An 18041-nucleotide genomic window follows, 5' to 3' on the forward strand; every position below is an offset into this window, starting at 1 on the left:
ATCCTAATTTGTTCCTGGCATGATATGGTCATTACTATACTGACTCAGTGTAAACTGTGACTGAGCATGTTACATTTTCAGCTATGCCCAATCTCAAATTTGCGGGTGGTTGGAGGGCGCCACTGGACTGGTCTTACTTCTTTTCTTCCACCCTGTTGTTTCTGTCTATCTGTCTAACTTCTTCCCTGCCTCACTGTATGACCATTATTGTGTTTGTTTTTCTACTTTTCGCTCAAACTCAAACTTGAATTTCAACACACACCCCATATCATTCCAGGTGCAATACGCCCTCCAGTGCCAAACAAGCCCAGCCTGAGCCCCAAGCCCTCACGACCAAAGGCACCCGTTGCACAGACTCAGAGCCAGGCACAGCATCCAGCTCCCCCTGTACAGCCGGCTGCTCCTGTGCAACAGCCACATGCACAAACAGCACCAGTGCAGCCCTCACAGCCAGCGCAGACCACTGGAGAAAAGTACGCCTGGCTTCTATCCGACTCTCTCATAGTCTGTCTTTCACACAATTACACTCAGGCACGGATAACTCAAACACATCGCAGATTGACAAATATGTTTGACACATCCATAATTTGGGTTAAAAGTTAACGAAAAATTAGAGAGATATCAATTGGGGAATGGCCAATTGTACACGAGCTATCTGTGGTTTCAAGTTTTTGTGTTCATATTAACTTTGCCCGACTTTGTAAGACTTATAAAAATAAGATATTTATATTTCAGATGCCTGTTTTGTCACAATGAGACCAAATTTAGATAATGATAAGGATTCCCTTCGGTAACATTGTTTGTAGTTTCCTCATGTAAATGTCAGGCATCCGTGGTGAAATCTGGCGCTGGTCTAAATAATGAACCTGAAGAAAACAACATTTTACCTCCTGTTTGGCGGTTTTTATCGACCTTTTGGTATTTGGCTTTGTGGCTATTTAAAAACACAATTGCGAGTGGATATTACTGAAAAGGGTTGATTACGGGCACGAAAATTATAAATTTTCTCCTATGGACTATCAAGCTTTAGAAGTCATACTCATGGGACTGTAAAATATGCCAACATTATGTCAAAGGAGTGTAGTTTCACAATGCTGATCAATTTTTCTACCCTGCCGTTGTTCTTCCCTTTTTATCTTGGTTTTGGTCTTTCTTTGTATTTAGGTCTCATTGTTGTGTCATACTGCTTCTCTTCTCTTCAGACAAGTGAAATAATATGAACAATTTGGGTTGACTTGCTTTTTATGGATTGAAGGACAGTCTTCATGTAGGTCCTTCTTTTTTCCTTGGCGTATATTTCTTCCATCTTCCATCTACCAAGTTTTAACTGTACTTTATTGTGTCAATGTGTCTGTACTTCTCTTTTACTCAAAAGATTGATATTTTTTTTTTTGTCTTGCAGTAAAAAGGCTCCGGAGACAGGCAATGTCTTGTGCGACATCGACAATATGCTGCAAGATCTGACGGATGAACTGGACGCTATGCTGGAGGAGGAAATGGCCAGCTGATGAGAACGAAGCTAATGTACTTTGATAAATGGGACAAACCTTTGCTTTCATTTCGTAAGGGTGAAACTTTCAAAGATGTTTCTGGACATACCGTAATTATGGATGCTCTGAATAGTAATGCCCCTTGCATGACAGGTTTTTTTTCATGACAAGATGTTGAGTTAAACATTTTATTAGATGCCATCCAAAATGTTCCGGAGTTCGTGTTAAGTTCAGAGGGCACCCTTAAATGTAGATAAATGAGAGCCCCTTGTTAATTATATTACTGGAGTGGGTTTTATGCTGCTGTATAGTCAGATGACCCAACTTGACTGTTCAGTGTGTATGTGATTGCCAGTATGTACATCAGTGTTGCATGTACAGTGTTTTTTAATCTTTACATCCAGCTTATGGGTGATGTCTGTCTCGTCCTTGAGGACAGCAGAAAAAGCTGCATTATTGCTTGCATGACTGTAGCTTGAGCAGCTAGGGAGCTGAAGACACTCACTGGAATATTGAAGAAGAAAATGAAGACTTTTGTTACTTCATGATGGTTGAGAGGGAGTGTCTTTGAAGGTTTAGCTTGATGAATGTCTCGTGCAGTGCTTGCTGTCGGTTGTTTCATCAAACATCAGAGGATGTAGGATTTTGTTATCCTGATGAAATTCATACTTTTAAAACTTAAGGTGAGTTCTTTAGCTCGGATAAAGATAGGAATTCGTAAATTAAAGAATAGCTTGCTGGATAAAAACTGGTAACTTTTGAATTAATCATATTGAGTGTCTTGCAGATACTCAATTATTTTAACAGTGTACAAATATATAAGATGGTCCCACAGTAGGGTAAGCAAACATTTTTACAGTAAAAGTTGTTGTCGTTCGAGGTTTTATTATTCAGCCCATACTTTTTTAACAGACCGCAGAAAAGGGAAACTTAATACTTGACTAGTGCATGGTGTGACCCATTGAGGTGATGCAGAAGCGTCTGTCAGCAAGGACCTGACATCTTTGCTGATGATAGAACAAATCGTTCCCAGTTGAAGTGTTAGTTACTCCTCAAAAACACAGCTTTTCTGAGAAAAGCGTATATGTATAACCCTTAATTCAAAAAGCAAAATGGTGCGAATAACAATTCATCTAAAGGCTTAGATCTATTTTCACCATGTTATGCTGTGATTTTTATTTAATTGTAGGTAGTTTTCAAAAGCTGTCGATTCACATGTGTGCACAGATTTTTCAGGGGATTTTCGAATTGATTGAAACAGCTTTTCTCCGAGTTTCTATATCGGAAATATTTGGTGTAGATCTACTCTCATTCAGTGCTTTTGCTTGGAGCTTCAGAGGAAAATGAAAAAAAAAAAGCTGTCGATGCTATCTATGGCGAATGATTGCTACAGGTCACTCCATTTGAAACAGATAATAACAAGTCTGATTTTATTTAGATGATGCCCTTCTTCAAGTACCACTATGATGACATGTAAAAATGTTCATGTTGATTTAACTTGTTATGTAGTATTTTCTTTCAGTGCTGAACTGTTTCATCAAAATTCTTGAGTTTGTGATTATATTGTTTTACGTGTAACTGAATTACCATTTTTTTTGCATACATCGTATCTGTACTTCATTCACAGAATACTTACATAGATGTCTCTTGTTTGGCTATCTCCACGCTTGTTTTTGTTGTGAATCTTTTGTACATAGCACTGTATTCATTATGCACAACATTTGCCAAAGTGATTTAATTCTTGTGATTCAATTATTCATAATCAAACATCACATATTGCTTGCAGTGAATTCTGCAGATATCATTGATATGTTACTCATCAGTCGTCATAGATTTTGCTTTATTTATTCCTCTCATCTTCTCATATCAGTGCAATCTTGGTCATAATGCCACTGCAATGTCACAGCAAGCAATCACACCTGTACTCTTTCATTTATGAACGAGTTCACTGTTGGCTGTTTTTTTTTTACAAGATTCCTTTTATAGTTGCTAGAATTTAATGAGAACAAAGTTAGAAATCTGCAAAATATAACTTAAGAGGTGTTACTGCCTTTGGATTAGTACTGCCCTCTATCATTGTCATCAAATGTCACTCGAAAGTCTACAGTCTATTACTGATGAAAAGTGCTCCACTTTTCAATTCGATTTGAAACACAGAGATACAAATAAAATTGTGGAATGTTAAAAAGAAGAAAAATCATTTGAACATAAAGGGAGACTTTAGGACTGTATAAATGTTTTTATAGGAAAATTATGGCTGTCTATTTTTTTTTTTAATTATTAGATGTGTCTCACAGACATCTAGTTAGTTACATGTTCTTTTCTTTGTAGCTAATGCTGTTAAATGTACTGCTGACAAAATGATTTGACACGTTCACTCTTGCGTCAGGTGGAGATTAAATATATTTTGTGATTAGTCCACTATATAGATAGTAGAAGCCTTAGTGTTTTGCATGCGTATGAAGGAGACCCAAATTGCCTGCCACTGTCAAAGCCTCTTATTTCATGATGAAGACATTGCCTTTTTTGTCTTTTTAAGAAATAACTCTTGTTTTTAAGAAAAGCCTTTTTAGCAACTATTCCTGTTTTTTATTCTCTGGTGGGACGTTTTTACCTGAGAGAGCTCTCAAAGATTGGCTTGGAAAGGAGCCCTGTCTTTATTTTTCGAGAAAGACAGATGCATCCATTTTGTCTAAATACCAAGCCGCATTAATTTTTCAGCTTCACAGTGTAGTAGCTCGGTGCAATGTTTTTCGTTGGTATATGAGGTGCTATTTATGGCATTAAACATTTGATAACTCACCTTTGACTGATTAGCATTGCTACGACATCATTATTTCACTAGCAGCCTTGCATAGCAGTAAGGATGTTATCACATTGTCAGTGATCTGTGTTTATCAGCAGAACACTTCAGAGTGTAGTACTCTAAAGACGAAGGAATGCTCTGGTGCTTTGCATCCCCGATTGAAAATAAAAGGACATGTGAAACTTGGGGGTTGGAGGGGGGGGGGCAGGGAGGAGAGGGAGTTATCTTTATCTCTCTCAGAGTAAAAAAGATCATTTGCTTACCCCCACTCTTATAGGCCTACTTATACACTTATTTACTTCATCACAAACATGGTTTAGTTCATGGCAGTTGATCCATAGTCTCATTCCGCTGAAGTTTTTTTTTCCATCCCTATTAGAAGGCATGGAATAAACTACTTTTGAATGAATAAACTCCAAAGGGACAAATACAAATATTGGTACCAAAGAAAGTTTCAAAGCCATAGCTTTTCACTTTTGTTTGGGCATTTTTACAAACACATATTAAAAGCTATTTTCAATTTGGAATGAAACATTCAACTTTCTGCAAGTACCTCATTTTCATCAGTCATCATTTAAGCTCCTAAACATTCAAATGTTCACAAAACTTGGACACAGGTTTGGAGTTTAGAAAATTATGCAGGCATAGAAATTGTTCTTTGTGAGTCATCTCATTACTTTATGCTTTTATTTTATGATGCTTCACATTGATACCAAGAGAAGGAGGAAAAACATCCGACTTGATCTAACACTTGTAATAGCTTAGATATATCTGCTGTAAACGTACTAGCTTTTACTTTGTGCGCACCATTTGTATCGTGTGTTAGCGGCATGTAGACGTCTCAGTGAAGCGGCTTTTCTTCATGTTTGTGATGCTTGGAGTGAGGAGCCAATCAAATGGGACTCAGATTACTGAACAAAGGAGTATAGCAGGCACATTTTAGAACTGTTAAAGACCTGCTTTTTTGTTGTTGTTGAGAAAAAGTTTGTATCCTTTCTCCATGGGTACAGTCATACTGAGTAGGTGGTGGGCACTTGGAGTGCTTTGCTCCTTTCACTTCTCTAAAGTTTTTTACTGTCCTGATATTTTCAAAAAATATGGAAGTTGTAATGCTGACTTGCTATGAAAAACAACTCAATAAGAGAATCAGGAAAATTTGTTGGATAACAGTTTCTCTGGATGGTAGTCTTTTTTACTTTATCAGGAATTAAACTCTCAGTCCTTTGATAGACAGTCCAGCTTCCTGGCTGCTTACCGAGGCTAATACCTCGTGGATATGGAAGTGAAAGCCTCTGATTGTTGCAACAATGGTATGTTTGATGTAGTAGATGAGTTCTTATGTCAATCGACTCCAATAACCTTTCAACATCATTTTCTTTAATTTTTATCTAGGTTCCCCTTTTCACTTTATAAAGCTTTAAAGTATACGTTCCTTCATCACAACAGTATCTTTGTCAGAAGGTCCAGGTCTTCCTTATCCCTTCTCTTTGTCTTAAATGCACCAGCGTTAACAGCTACACATTCATCTTTATTACAGCTTCAAGTATTATGTGATTTTTTTTTTCAAGTTAAGGAGCAAGAAGTGCATCAATGTGACATGTTCTTAGACAGTTTTAGCGCCAACTTCCTAGCTTCTCCATTTGTGCCTTGGTCTCTTCACTTTTAAGTCCACTTTTCATGTTAAATCGGCAAAAGCGGGAAAAAAGTGAGAGTGGTACAAGGTTTGAATTCTGATTAAATTTCGCATCATGTCATAGATAGCACATTAGTTAGATAGCTTCAGTGTAAATTTTTCATCAACCTCAAGTCGATGCTGCCTGGCTTGTTGGAGCAATGGGCAGAACATTATTGATAAAGGTGATCTGTGTTGGACTTGTGATAGGGGTCTCCTCCCCTTAGAATGGCACTTGTTGTGCAGCTACCACTGTGACTTTACAGCATTGAAATCAAGCCCTTGTTTTGATGTGCATTTCTCCACCTACGCCCCTTACAAACTGTGGTAATTTTTTATTTTTGTTTTTTCACAGCTCCCACTTTCTGCTTATTTTGTTCTTTGTCCTCTCACCATGAAGTATCACATTGATGTTTTCTTGGTCGTTCATTTATCTTGTCATGAACTCACTTACCTGTACACAGCTATGTTCTGTAAGTTGTTCTGTTTTGTTTCTAGAATGGTCATTTTAAGTCTTCGATCTAAAAGACTTCAAAGGCTGTTGTATAGATGTTTCTTTAACTTGGATTGTAACACAGTCCAGACAGGGAATAAAAAATAATTCAAAATGAATATATATATATGTTGTTTGGCTGTTTTTTTGCTTTGCATTTGGGGGGGGGGGGGGTTGGGTTGTTTTTTTTAATATATCAGTATATGGCACAATAACTCACTGGGTTAGTTCTACCCTCAACAATGCTACATTTTCTTTGGGTTGGGACGTAAGTCTGTCACTGTCTCACAATGATCGGTGCATCCACAGAGGGGAAAATTGAAGAAATAAGGATTAAGATGACTTGTGACTTCGTCTGTGGTCAATGAAACAAATTCTGGCATGGAAAAGTTTGCCACATTTTGAGCTTCTGTTTCACTTGTTTTAAGGTTTGTTTAGAAACATGAGAGAAAAGCGGTGCAGTCATCAGACTTACTCTTTCTTTGGCACTTATATATATAAGTAACCTAATTTTGTCGCAAGTGCCGTAAAACTCTCACTGAACAAACAAAAGAACACAAAAAAGACTCTTATCTAGGCATAATGAATTTATCTAAAGGCAAGATGTTTAGGCGATAATTCTTTGATGGCACATGAAAGCTGAATGTGTTATTTGTTATTTTTTGCTGTTGCCCCTATGAGTGGTGAATGGATGATTTGGTGGAAAAGTATTTCCCTTTCGATTTTGACTTCTTTCAGGTTTAAGCAATGAGGCAAGTTAGAAATGTTTCTTTTACACTAGCTATGGTAGTACTGTACATGAGAGCTTTCTGTTAATATTAACTCTCATAACGTACGAATGTGGAGATAATTTAAAATAATGATAAAGAGCAAATAGCCGAGCGAGTGGTTGGAGGCGCCACTGATACTGATACTGTCCTACTTCTTAAATTTCCTCTGTTTCTGTCTTGCTTTTTCCCCAGCATTAAATGACCATCATTGTGTCAATGTGTTTTTCTTTAGGCCTACTCAAAAAAAGAAAGCCGATGTGGGATGATAAAACAAATGAGATGGAGGGGATGAAGGACTGGACATTGTAAGGGAGTGTTAGTATAATGTGTTACTTACACTGTTAGGCTACACGCTCACTAAAGGAAAATGTCCACTAGTTGCACTGATGTGACATATGACGTCACTTGGCAGAGAAGAGACAGCTAGATACAATAAGTCAATAAGGCGAAAATTGTGGCACTTGCATACTCGCTGCCGTAAAATGAATGGAAACTGTCCTAGTGTGCACGGGGCCTAGTGAACAGTTATAATCTGTAAATTTTGGAATTCATTCCTTCCTGAAGAATCTATGTCTTGTGAAGACAGCATATGATCCTAAACGTATATATTTGGCGTGATTGCCCTCTCCTGTATAAAATCTTTGGTGCACTCGACACCCCTGACACCAGAATTCTAAAACTCCTAATCAAACTACTCGTGTTGCGTCTATCTGGCAAAAATCATTGTTCTACCCTGCCATGTCAATTTTGCTGGCAATTAGGCCGTTGACCTTTATATGCCAAAGAAGCTTTAAAACTCATACTCAATAAATTCCATCCACTGACTGAAACACAAATAAATTACAGAACATGGTACATCCATCTAGAGGAAAATTTGTGAACAACATACTCGGAACTAACTTCACTACATCTAATCAAAGCTCTCAGGAAACAAGAACGGGTGTCTGTGGTGTAGCTGTTCATGGGGGCTTCGCCGTCGCACGCAGGCCTTTCCGAAGTGAAGAGATTTTTTTTGTCTATGTCCGTCTTTCTGTCGGGACGTTGTATCCCTCTCAGCGCGGTTAATGGCCCTGGCAGGCTGTGTGGGAAGCCTGCCTCTTAAATTATCTAAACTGTGTCGATGGAGGCGTAAAACACCTACATAAAAAAGACGATCCGTGCTGGAGTTTATGATGGCGAAAAGCTGTCGGCATCTCTCTAAAGTCCAAAGCACCTGATCCCCCCCCCCCCTTTATCTTCCTCTCAGAAACCATTCAGTTTGGCATAGAAATAAAGGTAAGCACCAAAAAACAGCAAGGTCTTTGTTTTAGGGTCTGCTATGAACTTAACAGACATAGAAAAGGTGCGGGTGGTTGAAGGATACCACTGGTAGGTCCTGCTTCTTTACTTTCCCTCTGTTTTTACGGTCTGTCTCTCCGTCTAACCTTTTCCCAGCACTAAAAGACCAATATTGTGACGATGTGCTTCTCTTTTCCCAAACAAACGAACAAGACAGAAGAAATCAAGATTTGATGGGAATCGAGAGTTAAAACAGAGTTATAGAGAAGCCTGTGATGTTAGTTCTCTTAGTACATAGAACGCTAATACACCTTTGCAAGCAGCCTATCTTGTAGTTCGATATATCTCAACATCATAGATTTCCCTATAACTCTGCTCCTATGGAATTTAACCTTATTAGCGACAACAAAAAAACAACACCAAATTTGTGAGATAGACAGAAATAATCCTTGCGATAATACCTTTTTTCTATAATAATCAAAATGGATTTGCTAGGATTTCGTGTTGTATGGTGTAAACAACAGAGCGATTCTGTGCACCAGCTGAAATGGCTCGCTGTATACCAAAATATGACAGGACAGCCTACGTGGTCTTCTCGTGATGAGTCTCTACATGGACACTGGTGGCTCCCGGACTCGCAAGCATAAGGTGTTGATTCGAATCCCACCAGTGGCCCAACGTTGTGTCCCTTGGAAAGGAACTTTACACGACTTTTCCTCACCTCACCCAGGTGGAAATGGGTAAGCTATTCGACAATAGACAGTGAAAGATTGTGTCAGTTTATTCTTGTTTGAGCCCGTGAAATCCGCAGCTTGCACTGTACGCTTTACGGGAAGCCGAGAATGTTTCGAAGAGTTCTACAGTCTGCTGGGATAATTATGGTTGTAAAGCGTATATTGCATGATATTATGTAGAACATGGATACGAGCTATAGAATTGCAATTGTTATTATACCAGCTGGGTACTAGTGGGTACCCCGTTCGATGAACGGGCTCAAAAGAATCGATCGTCAAGTCATTGTGGGATCAGTGCGCACTCATATTGTGAACAGAAGCATCACTTGTTTACAATGGCGTGGACCCTTTAAACGATTCTGAACCACGGTTATTTTTATTTTTTTTTCAAATTCGAAAGTTAAGTTGTTCGGAAGTTTTAGGCGACCAAAGTGACTAACTTTCACAAATATAGTATTATATGACTCTAGTTTGCAGGAAACGGGCCAGCCTGTGGGCACGTGATTGTAAGGGCAAAGTGTTTACATAATGGAATAATCATTGCTTCCCTTCCTTTATTTGGGAACATCGTCGTAGTCAAATTAACCACCAGCCGGAGATAGAAAATGGCCTTATAAACGTAAATACATGCGTAATAGACGTCAGGGAATCAACAATGAGCAATGTACACAACTCCCGTAACTGTTTAATTTCGTCATAAAATTTAGTACTCTGTTCACCCCTTTTAGGCCACTCTCATAAGCAGTCACAAGCACTGATTATGTAAACAGACGATTAAACTGAAAAAGTCTACTTGAGGGGGGGGGGGGGGGTAATTCCTAATAATCTCATGACTGCTGTAAGTGCTTGTTGTTTTATTTTCCCCGACTTTTGCACCCCCATTTAATCAGGTCATATAACGACTCCTGGCCGTGAAAGGCTAGATGAAGAAAGCTAAATTTGAAAATAAATTGATTATACATGACATTTAATTTTGTAGTACATGTACGCCCAAAGATTCTCCGTTTTTGGTACGCCCACTTGTCATCTCTGACTTCTGTTTATGTACTCACTTCTTAAGTTTTATTTACTCTTTAAAAGCTGCTGTACGAATTAATGGAGAATACAGTGAATATAAGCAACTTAGGAGAGGAGTGAGGCAAGGATGTGTCATGTCACCAGACCTCTTTAACATGTACAGTGAAACAATCCTTTAAAAATAGAAGAATGTCCAATTCTCAAAGTAAAAGGAGAAAATATCAATAACATCAGGTATGCAGATGACACAGTTTTAATAGCAGGCTAATAAAAGGACCTTCTATAGCTTCTAGATACTGTTGTAACTGAAAATGAACGTAATGGATTATTGTTGAATGTAAAGAAAACGGAAGGCATGGTAATATCCAAAAAAGCAGCAAATCCTAGTTGTAATCTCATTAGCAAAGGTAAAAAGATCAAACAAGCCCAACAATTTAAATATCTGGGATATACGATAATATCTGAAGCCAAATGTTCCACAGAAATAAAACGGAGAATTACAATGGCTAAGGTTAGTTTCAATAAAATGAGCCCAGTCCTGAAAAATAAAAACATCTCAATGACCACCAAAATAAAAGTTCTGAAAGGCTATATATGGTCAACCCTTCTATATGGCTCTGAATGCTGGACAATCACTAAAGACTGAAAATAAAATAGAGGCAATAGAAATGTGGTTTCTTAGGAGACTGCTAAGAGTATCGTGGAAGGAAAAGAAATCAAATGAGGTAGTGTTTGATGAAGCCCACGTGGGACGCTCAATGTTAAAAACAATCAGGAAACGACGAATGCAGTTTTTGGGACACCCGAATAGACGTATGGGTCTTGAACATCTAGCTCTCACTGGCAAAATTGAAGGCAAACGAGGCAGGGGTGGGTAGCCCAGAACAATCTACTTGGGGAACCTAAACAAATGGGTAACAGGGAAAGATCAAGGAAACGTAGCTTTTCTGAGACCATCCGAGCAAAGGAATGAATGGAGAACCATGATCACCGATGTCTGTAGCAGATCTAGTACTGGATGATGACTTTTTAAAACCGTGAGATCATTATATATGTTTTGGCCAAAGTGGGATTAAAAATTGATTGTTGAGATATTTTCTCGATTATTTTGGCGGGTCAACATGCAACATGAGTTCAGGATGTCTTTTCATTCGTAATTGAGTGATGCCTCCTCGAATAAAAAGTTTTGTTAATTATATTATTAAAGTGTTTCGTGTGTAGCCTTGTCTGTACATGATTCTTTGTTCCGCTTTGATTACCCTGTCAAACAAGTCAGCCTTCGCCCCTGGAGGACAACCTACTTTGTCTTCTCGTCCTGCATCTCTACATGTGCATACGTGGATGGTACGGTAATAATGGTGTAGACCCTAGTGTGCAGGAAATAGGTCAACGTGTGGAGATGTTTTTGTGTCCAGTGGAAAAAAACTGGGCTCGGGACCGCGGGGAAGTTTGTACTTGATGTGACCACAATAATCAGGTTCACAATAATCAAGTCATCCACTGAGAAACAGCATAATACCTGTTCACGTGTCTCTCTCTCTCTCTCTCTCTCTCTCTCTCTCTCTCTCTCTCTCTCTCTCTCTCTCTCTCTGTGTATGTGTGTGTGTGTGTTTGTGTGTGTGTCTGTCTGTATGTCCGTCTGTCTGTCTGTCTGTCTGTCTGTATGCGAGTGAGAGAAAGAGAGATAGAGAGAGAGAGAGAGAGAGAGTGAGAGAGGGGGAGAGAGAGAGAGTGTATGTGTGTGTGCGCGCGTGTGTATGGGTGTGTATATATATATATATATATGTGTGTGTGTGTGTGTGTGTGTGTGTGTGTGTGTGTGTGTGTGTGTGTGTGTGTGTGTGTGTGTGTGTGTGTGTGTGTGTGTGTGAAGGTTAAAATAAGAAGCGGATATTATAAGGCTGAGAAAAAGGAGAAAAAGGGGAGGATGGGTGGAGAGAAGGGGGTATGACGGCAACTAAAATAGGCTTTCGTTTTGGCTTTGATTAAATTGTTAGTAAAGCATCCAAAGATGAGGGATTGAGACGAAACACACAAAAATAGGCAAAACGGGACGTCAGACATAAACATTTGACTTAATTTTAAAAGACCAGACAATCCTTAATTCATTTGCCCTCCGACACAACACAAGTAGGTCTGTCATCATCATTGCCCTCTCACCCTGCACTAGGGTATAGGCCACGGACAAACACTTTCCGCCTTTCTCTATCCTAGGCTAGCCTCTTGATGTTATTCCATGTCTGTCCACTTTTCTGTACATCAGTTTCGGTGATTCTTCTCCAGGTTCCACACAGCCTTCCCCCTGATCTCTTACCCTGTGGATTCCAATCCAAAATGTTCTTTGTCATGCAGCTGCCTAACTTCCTGAGAGTATGTCCAATCCATCGCCACCGCCATCTTCCTACCTCATCTCTGAATAGTATCTGTCTTTATTTTCCTTAGCACTTCCTCGTTGGTGACCCAGTCTGTCCATCTTATCCTCAGTAACTTTCTTAGACACTTGTACAAGAAAACCTGGATCCTGTTTATGCAAGTCTGAGATGCGTTCCGTGTCTCACATCCATACAACAAGACTGACTTTTGAATTGAAAATCCTCAGCTTTGTTCGAAGTGAGATCTCTCTGGTCTTCCAAATCCTATCCAAAGATATGAAAGCAGCCTGTGCTCTTCCGGTGCGGGACTTTATTTCAGCACCTGTTCCTCCCTCTCTGTCAATTATGCTCCCAGGATAGCAGAAGGATTCAACGTCGTCTAGTGCATTTCCTTCTATTGTGACCTGCTCCTTTCGTTGTGTATCTGTCCTTTGGACCTTTGACTTTTCGGGGTTTATCCTCAATCCAATAGACCCCGATAGGCTGTTTAATACTGAAGTCTTTGCTTGCGTCTGTTCCTGAGTGTGCGACAGAAGTGCCAAGTTGTCTGCAAAATCCAGATCGTCCAACTGTGCCCATGGTGTCCACAGTATATCATTTCTGTGTCCTCTGGTGGTTTCCTTCATCAGCCAGTCGACTGTCAATATGAAGAGGAAATGTGATAGTTAACATCCCTGTCTCACACCAGTCTTTGATGTCAAAGTTGTCAGTGTGCTGGCCATCATGTACAACCCTGCAACTTGTCCCTTCGCACATGCTCTTGAAGATCGAAAAATGAAAGGCTGTGTTTGCCCGTGTTTCTGTAACTGACTGTTTTTACTGGGTCGGGTAGATGGCCCTCCGCAAACTGACACTTTTCGGGCGACCAGACCTGTGCACCTTTAGTCGCCTCTTACGATACGCAGTATCGCGGCAGGTGTATTATTTGCTCCCCCGTAGAAAAAACTACCCCCCCCCCCCCCCACTTTCAGGGGCGTAGTAGGTCTGTAGCCTGCACTTATTCTAGTGGGGGGTGGGGGTGTTTTTTCGGTGTTGTCGTTCTTTTTTTCTTTTGTTTTGGGGGGGTGGGGGGTGGGAGTGGAATTGTTTGTTTGCTTTTGTTCAAAAACCCAACATAACGGAGACATCTGGATTTCATGGGGTTTAGGAAGCGGGTTGACAAATGCAAGGTCCTAAATTGGAAAACATACTACTGATAGGCCTACGCATAGTATTGTTTGGGTCTGTCGTTAAAAAAGTTTAATGTGACGAACACACGATACTTCATTGCTGCCACTGGACCGGACCGGGTTTCTTCTCCTTCCTTGGGCATGCGAATATGATTCTCATACCAATCGGGTATCAGTATCAGATTTTCTTTGTAAGGCCAGGAATTTTAATTCGATCTTTCGCAATTTGTTTTCCTTCGTTCGCTTCAATCTATTCGGGGGGGAGGGGGGGGGGGGGGCTACACCCCGAAAGTCCCGATTCATTTCAAAATTATGGATTTTGAGCTGTATGTATTTTTTAGCTTCTTCAGCCTTATTTTACAACTATTTCACTACATTAGAAACCCCTAAAGCCTGAGTTCTATATTTCTTGCCATACATGGCATATTTGTCACTACCATTTCCTCATAAAGTAGTTAATTTTTTATTTTTTTAAATCGCTTTTTTTCTTAAAACGTGGTTTTTCTATAAACTTTAAAAAATATTTCCACCATTTTTCATCCGATCTTCATGAAATTTTGACAAAATGAAGAAAAGATGTAATGCAAAAAATTTGTCAATTGAATTTCTTTTTTTTATGGAATAGATCTAGATTTAGATCTTTGTTGGTAGTGTTTTGAGTGTGGATTTTCATGGATTTTTTGTGCAAATTTGACTACTAGATCTACCTCAGAAAAAAATTCATAAAAAATAATTTTCTAATTCTTTTAGGAAAAATTCATCCGACAAATTTGTAGATCTAATGTTTTCCATTTAATTGTGGATTTTTAGACTCCTTACTATGCTTGTTATATGTGTGAAATTTGGTAAAATTTGATCCACTAATAAGCGAGATAGCCTTCAGGTGTAGCCCTCCCCCCACCAACATAAACCCCTTAAACCCCACTCTCATAATTATGAGTATAGTATACCCGTATGAACAATACAAATTTAAGCTGTAAAAAATACAGTTCATTATATAACATTTTAAAAAACGTTCAGGTGAAAACATGGGCCACTTAGCCTATAGATTTGTCTGCACTGTAACGTATTTCAGCCGATGTGAAAGAAGTCAACGAGGCTCTGAAGAAACTGAAGATATCCTAGCTCCGAGGAATTCGTACTATGCCGTCAGCTCGGTCACTAGGGCTTTGTATTTTTCTTCAGTCTTGTAACACACAAGAAGGTTTTGACACCGATCTGTAAAGGCTGACTGGGGTTTTTTTTCCCCATTACCTGTTCAACTGTGACGTCATAGGCCTTCACCTTCACTTTTAATTCTAATGTCAGATTCAACTAAATTGATCTCCTTCAACTTAGTTGGCACCACTGACCCTTGGAAATTGCTTTTTCAGTCTAGACATTATAGAGGCACACTAGAAAAAAAAAACCCAGCGAAAGCCCTTTGGATGAACACTTATACTGCACACAAGAATTAATTCACGAAATGAAGTAGCTAAACAGTGGAAATCACTTACATTAAATTTACAAGAAGATCATGAAAGTATTACTTCCCTTTGAGGCTTTTTATTCCTTTTGATTAGTCCCTGTTTAGATTTTTCTGCATTGTCTTTTGAATTTAAGCTCACATTACTTTTAGCGCAAGTATAAATACAATGTAATGCATTATAGAAATGAAATTAATCTGAAATTTAAAACAAGTCATGACAAAATATGACAAAAGACATTATACAGATATAAAACGGGGGCTGTCGTGGCCTAGAGGTTAAGGTGTTGGCCTCTCATTCAAAAGTCCCGGGTTCGAATCCGGGTACCGACCGAAGGATTTTTTTCTCTAAAATTGTCTCCTTTCACCTCCTTTCTAGCTCTCTAGCAATGTTCTGTTGTCTGCTTTCAATTCCACTTTCTGCCCCCACCCCCTCACCTCCTTTGCCCCTTCCTCTGGGCTCCTGACTCTTTCTGCAGCCTTTCTACTGCTACTCCTCGGCTCCTCCTTACTGCTGTCTTTCTGCCACACCCCTGATCTTCTGGTAGGAAAGATCTACACCTAGCCTTCTCGGACAAGGGCGAAAAATCTCGGAGGGCCCGTGTTAAAGGGGCACGTTAAAGATCCCTTGGTGGTCTAAAATCGATAAGAGTAGGCTTCGGCCGCCACCCGGGCAAAATTCAAAAATTTCCTACCAACTGAAAATATTAGGTGTGTCCCGCGCGCTCATATGACCTATGCAGTTGCGAGCGCCGTAAAACACTTTACAAAAACAAAAAAACAAAAGATATAAAACACTAATGGGTGCGTCCATTAAAACGGAAACCAACCGACCCGTTTTCGTCCGTCTCTCGGAAGTAGGTATAGTTGAAATGGAGCGCCGGTTTTTTCCCCCAAAGAAATCAATGAAAATTCCGTTCGGCAGTGTCAACAGAAACGACACGACACGTCTTGGCAAAAGACGTGTCGTTTGGTAGGACGCTATGGAATTTGCACTCCCCCCCCCCCCCTCATGACGTCACAGCCCTACGTGCGGAAAGTTTGATCTTGAACTCGACCCTTGAAGAGACCAGCTGACCAAAAAACATGCATGTTTATTTTTGACTGAACAGACCAGAAGCACAGCAAAAAAAGTCTATATATATCGCTGTGGCTTGGGAAACAAACTGCAGCGGTAAATAGGCTTCACTCTCAGTAGCCTTTAAAAAAAAAGAAAAGTAAAAAAAACAACCCAACTAAACAACATAACCACATCAATCCGTCCCATCGGAAAACAAACGCATATATATAGGCCTATATAATATATCACACAAAATATTTTTTTAAACACAAACCGAATAGCCCATTATATAGTTATTATATTACCTTCCTACTGGCATAGGTTCATGCATTTGTGCGTGCCCGCATGCGTTTGTGCGTGTTTGTGTGTGTATGTGTGCATGTGTGTGTGTGTGTGTGTGTGTGGTGTGTGTGTGTGTGTGTGTGTGTGTGTGTGTGTGTGTGTGTGTGTGTGTGTGTGTGTGTGTGTGTGTGTGTGTGTGTGTGATTTCTTCTTTGTGTATATGAACAAGTTAATTTTTTGTTTCAGTGAGTACACTTTTATTCATTTATTAATTTGCGATTGGATTCAAAGCGACCAGAACTGTGTGCATATATGAGAGAAGGGGCTATCAACGTTATTTCTAATCGTTACATGTATACGTTTACATACAAGCCCGTGAGCAACAGACATACTCCCAACAAGTGAAACAAAATAATGAGTTAGTCCTTAATGTGACCACAAGTCTTTCTTTTGCTGAAATAGCTTCTCTTAAGTTGTCTTTTCTCTGCCAAGAGCTCTGCCAAAGTTTTAAAAGACATCCAAACGAAGGCTAGCTGTGTTATTCGATCTTGGGTACTCTTTACATTTTTCACCATCTTGCCCGATGTCAAGAAACAAGGGATGAAACTCGCAACATGTTGATCTTGATTTAACATTTGGGTGTGTCTGATGTTATTATGTTTTTTCTCAGCTGCTGTCCTTCTTTTCAAGCGTAACCTTAGCAAAGTAGGCCTCTTCAATCGTGGCGTCATCATAAAACAAATTGTGACTGATTTATTTATAAAAACAGCACGCTACGACAGTGGTCTAGGGTGCACGCACCCGGAACATATTAATAAGTAGGCCTCTATGCCAGTAGCCTAGGCCAACAGAATGGTCGTGTCGTTTCCGAACTAGTGGATAGGAACGACGGAAACGTACAAACCGATTTTCCTCCTCCCGACAAAAACCGGGTCCTTTCTGGTTTGGTGGACACCGAACTAAGTTATTTCTCTTGTTTTGTAGCTATACTGCTATACATTACATGACATATACTATTCTACCTCAAAGAAAATGTCAAAAATATAAAAAGTTATGTTATGTGAATTCTGAAAGAAAAAAACCCTGACCCGACAGACCAAAACTGACAACACATTTGGAATCAGCGCATCATTTTCAGTAAAATTTGACAAATTTCGTCGCTAAGCATTTTTCATCATTGACCAGTGTAAAATACTAGATCTAGGCCTCTGCCTCTCTCTAGTTCTTGCCTGCACTTATGGCGAATATTTTTCTTTGAGTATAAAACCTACCCTGCCATGCTCCTTTTTAACAGAATGCTTAAGGAATAGTGTTTTCTAAATCTAGATTATTTTATAGACTGAAGCAGTTCGAAACAATTTAGACCCCCCCCCCCCCCCCCCCCCAAAAAAAAAAAAAAAAAAAAAAAAACCCAAAAGGACATTAGGCTATAG

General features: G+C 39.5%; 1 protein-coding gene across 1 annotated transcript in view; it reads left to right on the forward strand.

Moving 5' to 3' along the window:
* The window catches only part of LOC101857390 (caskin-1), a gene marked incomplete at its 5' end in the record, with an annotated part of 203080 nt that extends 196496 nt beyond the window's left edge, over positions 1-6584 (forward strand). The window contains 2 exon segments of the mRNA XM_035968373.1: positions 278-473; positions 1403-6584. Coding sequence (XP_035824266.1) covers positions 278-473; positions 1403-1508 — 302 coding nt within the window.
* Positions 6585-18041: the final 11457 nt, after the last annotated feature.

The sequence above is a fragment of the Aplysia californica genome, unplaced genomic scaffold (assembly GCF_000002075.1).
Source record: "Aplysia californica isolate F4 #8 unplaced genomic scaffold, AplCal3.0 scaffold00055, whole genome shotgun sequence".
In the NCBI taxonomy this organism is placed as follows: domain Eukaryota; kingdom Metazoa; phylum Mollusca; class Gastropoda; order Aplysiida; family Aplysiidae; genus Aplysia; species Aplysia californica.